General features: G+C 53.5%; 1 protein-coding gene across 2 annotated transcripts; it reads left to right on the top strand.

The window, feature by feature from the left end:
* The first annotated feature begins 1,213 nt into the window (after positions 1 to 1,213).
* LOC103169992 (E3 SUMO-protein ligase PIAS3-like) lies at positions 1,214 to 7,492 on the top strand. Of its 2 annotated transcripts, none has more exons than XM_029050100.2 (14): positions 1,214 to 1,473; positions 1,934 to 2,087; positions 2,422 to 2,506; positions 2,743 to 2,784; positions 3,408 to 3,498; positions 3,776 to 3,883; positions 4,013 to 4,118; positions 4,369 to 4,439; positions 4,642 to 4,802; positions 4,903 to 5,039; positions 5,239 to 5,362; positions 5,488 to 5,597; positions 5,916 to 5,962; positions 6,524 to 7,492. In XM_029050100.2, the coding sequence occupies exons 2-14, from the start codon at positions 1,970 to 1,972 to the stop codon at positions 7,070 to 7,072; spliced, it is 1,749 nt and encodes a 582-aa protein (XP_028905933.1). In that variant the 5' UTR covers positions 1,214 to 1,473; positions 1,934 to 1,969; the 3' UTR covers positions 7,073 to 7,492. The 2 variants fall into 2 exon arrangements, with proteins under 2 accessions (XP_028905933.1, XP_028905932.1); XM_029050099.2 differs by having other exon boundaries at positions 5,236 to 5,362.
* The last annotated feature ends 690 nt before the right edge of the window (positions 7,493 to 8,182 follow it).

Raw genomic sequence — 8,182 nt, 5'->3', positions numbered from 1 at the left:
ATGTGACAATAATTATTGCTACAGTTAATTCCCTACATAATAATACTACTTGGGGTATCTGTTAAGCACTTACTATGTGCCAGGCACTGTTCTAAGCACTGGGGTAGATACAAGCTAATCAGGTTGGACACAGTCCCGGTCCCACATAGGGTTCACATTCTGAATTCCCATTTTATGGATGAGGGAACTGAGGCACAGAGAAGTTAAGTAAGTTGACCAAAGTCACACAGAAGACAAGTGGCAGAGCAGGATTAGAACCCACATCCTTCTGTCTCTCAGACCTGTGTTCTATTAGGCCACGCTGCTTCTCCAGTAATAACCCCTACCTGGTTTGGGGGCTGCAAAAATTATACCAAAAAGGGAGAACATTGTGCAAATCTATGTTAGGTCTTCATTTGCTGGCAAGTGGGGCCAAGGGGCAATACTGGATGAGGGTAGGGAGAAGGGTCCAAGATTAGGAGGGGAGAAGAAGGGAGGAAAGGGAGAGAGTGAATGTCAGAGAGCAAGACAGAATGAGAAAGTGAAAGAATGACAGACTGGATTAGAGGGACATAGAGAGGCAGAGACAAAGGGAGAGACACAGAAAAAAAGATACAAATGAGAGGAGAGAGAGAGAGAGAGAGAGAAATACAGCCAAGTGGAGATGGTGGGGGTGGGAATGGGAGAGGGGGTTGGAGTGGAGGTGTATCCTGGGGTCTGGGATGGGAGCATGGGACTGGGCGTCATTCAAGATCAAGTGCCTCACCTCTGCCCAACTCCTCAAGCCCCAGCCCTAAACCACTTCTGGTTCCTCAATGGATCAGTAAGGGCTACTTATTGAGTAGGGTTGATTGGGCAGTCAATCAATCAATCAATCTATCAAGAGTATTTATTGAATGGCTACTCAACTGAGAACTCCGTATTAAGTGCTTGGGAGAATACAGCAGAGTTAGTAGATCCGATCCCTGCCTTCGAGGAGTTTAGAGGCCAGTGGGGGAGACAGACACTAAAATTAATTCCAGGTTCCAGATAGTGTAAGGATATGTACCCAAGTTCACTGAGGCGGGGAGTGAAGGGGTGTACCTGAGGATTTAGAGGGCACGGACTCAGATGATTGGCTAAACTATGGCCAATGGCCAATGTCACTATGTGAATGATCTCACATTGTGGGCGGGGACTGAGAAGGGAGCAGTTTCTTCCTTCCATACAGTTACATGGCAGTTGGTGGCGACCTATGGGGTTAAACCCCATGGACGCCTAGCAACAGCCAGCACCCACAGGCCTTCCCTCCCACCACCCTTGCTCTGATGCAGGCCCCTCTCCTCGACCCATTCCTCACTTCGGATTGGTTGAGCTCCTGCTGATGGAGATTCTCGGCCAATAGCTGCCCCTGTGGGCGAGGCCTGAGAGGCCTGAGGGGGTGCGACAGTTGGAGCCCTTCAGTCAGTGTGACTCCTGGTGAGGCTGCTCATCGAACAGTTTCCTGACTGAAAAGTAAGTCCCCCCACAAATATCCTCAACCACCCCCTTTGCTGCCCCTCCATTCTCCCCCTTCCCTATTCTTCTCACCCCGAAGGCAAACTCCAACCAGGTAGAACCGCCAGGGGCAGACAAGGGTGGCTGAGAAGCATTGGTAGGCCCAGCCTCAGGCTAGATGGGCTCAGGGTCTCTAACCGCCAAGCTGTGGAAGAGAGAGCCGTGTCTGCGACACCCCCGTCCTGCATGGTTTCAGACAATCTTGGGTTCTCTGACCAGTCAGAGCCCCATGGGTCCCAGCAGCAGCCAGGAGGGAGCTAGTCCCCACCTTGGCTCGGTTCACTGCTCGTGCAACCTCCAGCCATCCAGCAGACTTGGTGGGGAGGGGTGGGCGGGGTCCCCCAGACTCCCCCCTGGAACTGCCTCAACTCCCACTCCAGGTGCCCAATTCCTCCCACTGTCCATATTGCTCCCACAGCCCCAGTTGAAGGCAATCCTAAAACCATCAACAAACATGGATATGGAGAATAGCAAAAATCCACCTAGACTTCTATCTGCCCGTCCTATTGTCACAATGGAGGAACTGCCATTCTACAAAGTCTATGCTGAGATCATCAGACCTACAAAGCTAGGTGAGGTTGTGGACCCCAGCTCTCTATCCTTATCTCCTCTCCCCTCACAACCACAGGCCCCATTCCCCTCCCTTTCCAGCAGGCCAGTATGCCCAGGCTTCACCAGTCTTCATTTAATCCTCCTGACACCCTGATTGGGCCCCTTTCTCTGACTCCCAGGGGGCTCCTCGGCTAGCTGAGCTCTCTGTGCCTCAGTTTACTTCCATACCTCCTGACCCTGACCCACAACTGGTCTCCCATCCCGCCCCTGAAAGACCTCATCTCCAGGATGGGGTTTGGCGGCAAGGGGAGAAGGATTAACTACCCCTGATTCCCCCTCTTTTCGTGTCCACAGCGCCTAGGAACTCTGTGATGTATAAGAAGACAAAGTTACATTTCATGGCCAGTCCAGAAAAGTTAGATGAGATCCACAGGACCAAGTACGTAATATCCAGAAAACCAATACCATGGCCTGCCCTGCCTCTGCCCACCCACTGCACAATCAGGTGTGGTCTCCACCCTGTGCTGCTTCTTCCCAACTGAGTTCCCTGACATGTCATCCTGGTTGTGGAAAGTGGCCACCACTGGGGCTAGGTGGGGAGGGGAGGGCAGCTGTCTGGGAGACCCACTGTCACCGACCCCTCCCCACACCCTTCTCCATTTTCCATGTCTGCAGTGAAGTCCAACTGGGAGATGAGACCTTGACATTTCAACTCCGGTATGAGCAACCGTCCCCATTACGGGGGTCCCTGGTGGGTTGGTGGGAGGGATTCTATTTATTGCTATTGTTTTTGTCTGTCTGTCTCCCCTGATTAGACTGTAAGCCCGTCAATGGGCAGGGACTGTATCTGTTGCCGATTTGTACATTCCAAGCGCTTAGTACAGTGCTCTGCACATAGTAAGCGCTCAATAAATACTATTGAATAAATGAGAAGAGAAGGGGGTTGGGTGACTTTCAACTGCTCTGTCCCAACAGACTTCCTCCCCAGCTCCAAGAGATGGGTGTGGTTGGATGATGACCCTACCTTCAGACTTTTTTATGGCATTTGATAAGCGCTTAATAAGTGTCAAACACTGTGTGAAGCGCTGTGGTAGATTCAAGTTAATTAGGTTGGACAGTCTCTGTCCTTCATGGGGCTCACAATTTAAGTAGAAGGGAAAATTGGAGAACTCAGGCACAGAGAAGTTGTGATTTGCTCAAGGTCACACAGCAAGAATTTGGCAAAACTGGGATAAAAACCCAGGTCCTCTGACTCCCAGACCCATGCTCTTTGCACTGGGCCATGCTACTTCTCTTTCTCTCCTCCGCCCCACCACCCCTGCCATGCTCTAACCCCACAGGTTCTGTCTATGGGACACCCAGGGCCCTCAAATAGATCATCTTCCTCGACACCTGAGTATCAGGGTCAACGAAAAAAAATGCTTCGTTCTGGTGAGTGGCCAATTCCACACCCGGCTGTGGCCCTGGGGGCATGGATGAGAAGGGAAGGCAGGGGCTCACTGTGGGTGGGGAAGGTGTCTGTTTATTGTATTCTCCCAAGCGCTTAGTACAGTGCTCTGCACACCGTAAGCACTCAATAAATGTGATTGACTGACTGACGGACTGGGAAGGGAGGAGAGGAGAGGGAAGGGAGGGGAGGGAAGGAGTATCGTGTCACCTGCATAGAGTGAACTGTCTAGTCCCTGACCACTTACCTACACCCCCAAAGAAAGAGAAAGAGTCCAACAAGCACCCCATCAACATCACGGAACTGGTGCATCTCTCGGACGTGGAACCCAACATCATAAAGGCCAGTTGGTCACTGAATGACAGGCAGGTGAGTATGGCTAGAGTGCAGATGGTGAGAGTGGGGGTGTCCCACAAGTTGAGGGAAGGGGGGGGACCCGGTGGTGGGAGGAACACAACTCTGACCAGTCCCTCATGGCCCCTCCCTGCCATCACAAAGGACTATGCCATGTCCCTCTGCTGGGTGAAGCAGCTTACCACATCCGATTTACTACGGGAACTGAGAGCTAAGGACGTTTTCCCTGCATCCAAGACACGGGCCATGAGTGAGTGACCCCTCCCCCTCACTCCCTTCACAAACCCTGACTGATCCCTCCGACCCCTCAAGGACCCTGATCAAATGACTCTCCACTCCACCTCTGACCCCTCCCTGCCTCCGTCCCCTTCTCAAAGACAAGAGTCCTCGGTTCACAGCCCACTGGTCCCTGGGCACCTCCACCCTTCTCTCCTCGGGGAGCCCATGACCTCTCTGGCCGAACCAACCCCCACGGTCTCCTCTCTCTGGGTCCATTTCAGTCCAGGAGAAGCTGGCAGCCGAGGCAGGAGAAGCCACCGCCAGCAGCTTCCGTATCTCCCTCATGTGCCCGGTAGGTGCAGGCAGACCTCAAAGTTGGTGAGGGGACTGGGACTCCGAATTGGGGGTCTGGATAGGGAAGGAGAGTGGGGCTGGGAGGGGCAAGGGGATGAGGATCTGAATCCAGAAAGGAGGGGGGTCTTGATGTGGGAAACCAGTGACACCCCCTCTCCCACCCCCCTGACCTTTCATTCTCTTCCCTCACTTACCCCCAGCTGGGACAGAGTCGTATGTCCATGCCCTGCCGCGCCCTGTCCTGCTCCCATCTGCAGACTTTTGATGCGCTCCAGTACCTGCAGAGGAACAAGGAGAAGGAGACATGGAGATGCCCCATCTGTGTGAAGAAAGCATATTTCAAAAATCTGGTTGTTGATGAGTATGAGACTACCCCTGTCCCTCCAACCCCTCTCCTCCGACCCCCCCCCACCTCCTCCATCCACTCCCCTCCGACCTCTCCTCGACCCTTCTCCCTCCAGGTTCTTCCTTAATGTCCTCAACATTGGCCCTGACTTTGAAGAGATTGAGTTCCTGCCTGATGGGTCGTGGTCTCCAGTAGGGCCCAAGAGAAACTTGAGGGATGACTGTAATGCCCCTGGCCATAAGGGCCTCCTAGGTAAGAGCCACCCTACCCTGCCACCGACTACCACCCCTGGCCCAGTCCCTGGCCACTCCCCAGCCCAACTCCTGACCCCCAGGGCCACATCAACCTGGGCTGAGAGCCCCAACCCTCCTGGTTGGCACAGTGGGAGGAGGAGGCCCCCTGAGCAGAGTGGGGGGATGCAGAGTTCTCTCTCCCCGTTCCCTGCCAGTAGGTCCTCCACCTGACAGCAATAAGGAGATTCCTACCACTGCTCAGATGAACAACAGCTCATCCATCGTGGAGCTGCAGACTCCAGCCACTCCAAGGGCTACTCTGGCTGCCATGCCCACCACAGAGTATGGCCCCAGGATTGTCCCCACCTTGTTTTCCAAAGGGGACCCAAGGGTGGGGGTGCCCTGAGGTGGGGAAGGTGGCAGAGACCTGCTCCCTCAGCCCACAACACCCCTCTCCCCTTCTCTAGGGTGACAAGACCTCAGCATCCTCAAGTCTTCTTCCAGGGCCCACCCCAGGGCATAAACCTCCAACAGTCTGGATCCCCGCAATCTTCCTTCCAGCTGACCTCTACCAGGGGTAAGAGAGAGGGTCCTGGGTGCTGCTCTCCCCTCTGTATGGTTGAGTGTGGAGTGTGTCGATGTCCGTGTGTGCACATGCCAAGGTGAAGGTGTCCCCGCGAACAGGTGTCTTTGTACGTATACTTGTCTTTGTGTGCTTGACACAGTGACACAGAGCCCATGTGTCACTGTGCGTGTGTGTGTGTGTGTGTGTGTGTATCTGCTCCCAAGGATGTGGCTGTGTTTGTGTCTGGATGGATTGAGTGATTGATCGATTGATTAGATGGAGGTAAAGGGGTCTTCCAGTTAATGCAACTTGGACTTTTGCATTTTTCAGCCTCCACAGATCTGAATTTTCCGACTTGCTTTACGGTTGTTACACAGGTGAGTCCTGTCCCCTTCTCCTCGCTCTGCCCTGGTTCCCCTGGATTCCCACCTTCCTGGCCTCCTCCCTTCCTGGGACTCTTTTGACCCACCCCTCCCCCCGACCTCCTAGGCCCCACTAGCCACAGGCTGCCCCCGTATGTATGGAGAAACTGAGCTCAGGGAGGAGCAGGCTCTTCTTATCCCTGCCCCTCTTCTCCCTTTCACTCCCCTCCTCCTCTCCCCTCCCTTTCATTCTTTTTCCACCTCTCCCCTGCCCTAGAAGACCCCTTTTTTGTCAGCTCCTTCCCATTCTGAGGACAGTTAGGAGCAGTGGGAACAAAGTCAAAGATTCTAGTATCCAGTGTGTGTGCTGGGGTAAGAGTGACTGTGTCTGTGTACCAGTGTGTGCGTATGAGTTCGTGCATGTGTGTGTGCATGTGTGCATGTGTATGCATGTTGGGGGGAAGAAGGAGGTGTGTGGGCACACCCATCTTGGGGAGCTGTCAGGCTCGCTGCTCTCATGCCCGTTTGCCAGGGCCAGGTTTCAGCCCTTCCTGCACTCACGCTCTCCCTCTGCAGCTCTTTGCCTGGCCCATCTTCACATCTCCAAACAGCAGCGACTACAACCCCGGCCTGCCCTGGGGCCCTCTGGCCCCATCTTCAGCCCCAGTGCCAGAGCCAGCCCCAGTGCCAGCCCCAGTGCCACTCCTGCCCCCGGCCCCATTGCCGGGGCCTGGCCCCTATTCTGGATGGACTCCACTGCCACTCCCTGTTGGACTCGATCGACCCTGGAGCCAGCAGCTTTCTCTTTCCGGGCCTGGATTGGGGCAAGGAAGTGGTGTCCCGGCTTTCCAGCAGCTGGTCAGATATCAGCCCCCTGCACCGGGCCTCTTCCCCCCTGTAGTCCAGATCTTCCAACCTGCTGGACCCATGGGGAGCACTGTGGTGGGACCAAGAGGAGGAGGTACATTCAGGCTGAACATGCCTCCTCCATACCTGGCCCCATTTGACCCCAACATGGGGGGTTGTCGCAGCCAGCGTGGTAGGGCTTCCTCCTCCAGGGCAAATAGCTGTCAGTCCAGACAGGCAGGAGGGTCTGACATCTCTGAGGGACAGAGGTACCTGTAAAGGGAGGGGGACAAACCCCACAGACTCCTGGCCTTCCACTGGCCCCATCTCTCCCCCCCCTCAGGTCACTGAGGAACGGGGTGTCACCCCACAGCCCTGTTCCCCTAAAATTTTAGGTCCTGGTGTCCCCCCCGCCCACCTTGAGTGCCATATCTGGAGTCTGTACAAATAACTCTTGTTCAGGGGATGGGAGTGAGGACACGCATGTGACCCCGGTCTCTCTCTCTCCATCAGCCTCCCCACATCTTGCCCCCTCCCTCATTTCTTATTGCTACTTGAAGTTGGTGGGCAAGGTCCCCCATTAGAACAGTACTGAATTTTCTGACAATTTTATTCAATTTGGTAAAAATGGAGTTGTTCTTACCCCATTGTTGTCAAAAAATTTTCACTGATTAATAAAGCGGGAAAATGTTAAATCGATCAATTGTATTTATTGAGCACTTATGGTGCATAGAGTGCTAAAATGAGCACTTGGAAGAGTACAATATAACAGAGTTGGTAGATAGGTTCCCTGCCCATAATGGGGTTACTGTCTTGAGGGGGAGAGAGACGTTAATATAAGTAAATAAATTACGGATATGTACATAAGTTATATGGGGCTGAGGGAGAGGTGAATAAAGAGACCAAATCCAAGTGCTAAGGTGACACAGAAAAGACTGAAAGAAGCAGAAATGAGGGCTTAGGCTGGGAAGGCCTCTTGGAGAAGATGGGACTCTTCAATAAAGGTTTGAAGGTGGGGAGAGTAGTTATCTCTCAGACATGCAGAGGGAAGACATTCCAGGCCAGAGGCAGGATGTGGGAGAGAGGTTGGAGGCCAGATGGATGAGATAGAGATAGAGTGAGGAGTAGATGGGTATTAGAGGAGCAAAGTATGAAGGCTGAGTTGGAGTAGAAGATCAGTGAGGTGGGTAGGAGGGAACAAGGTGATTGCTTTAAAGCCGAAGGAAAGGAGCTTCTGTTTGATGTGGAGGCGGATGGGCAACCACTCAAGGTTCTTGAGGAGTGGGGAGACATGAACTGAAAGTTTGTGTAGAAAAATAATCTGGGCAGCAGAGTGAATTATTGCCTGGATTGGGAAGAGATAGGAAGCAGGGAGGTCAGCAAAGAGAC

Source organism: Ornithorhynchus anatinus, chromosome X1 (genome assembly GCF_004115215.2).
Source record: "Ornithorhynchus anatinus isolate Pmale09 chromosome X1, mOrnAna1.pri.v4, whole genome shotgun sequence".
Classification (NCBI taxonomy): domain Eukaryota; kingdom Metazoa; phylum Chordata; class Mammalia; order Monotremata; family Ornithorhynchidae; genus Ornithorhynchus; species Ornithorhynchus anatinus.
The sequence above is the reverse complement of the archived record's forward strand: the minus strand, read 5'-3'. Positions and strand labels throughout refer to the sequence as shown.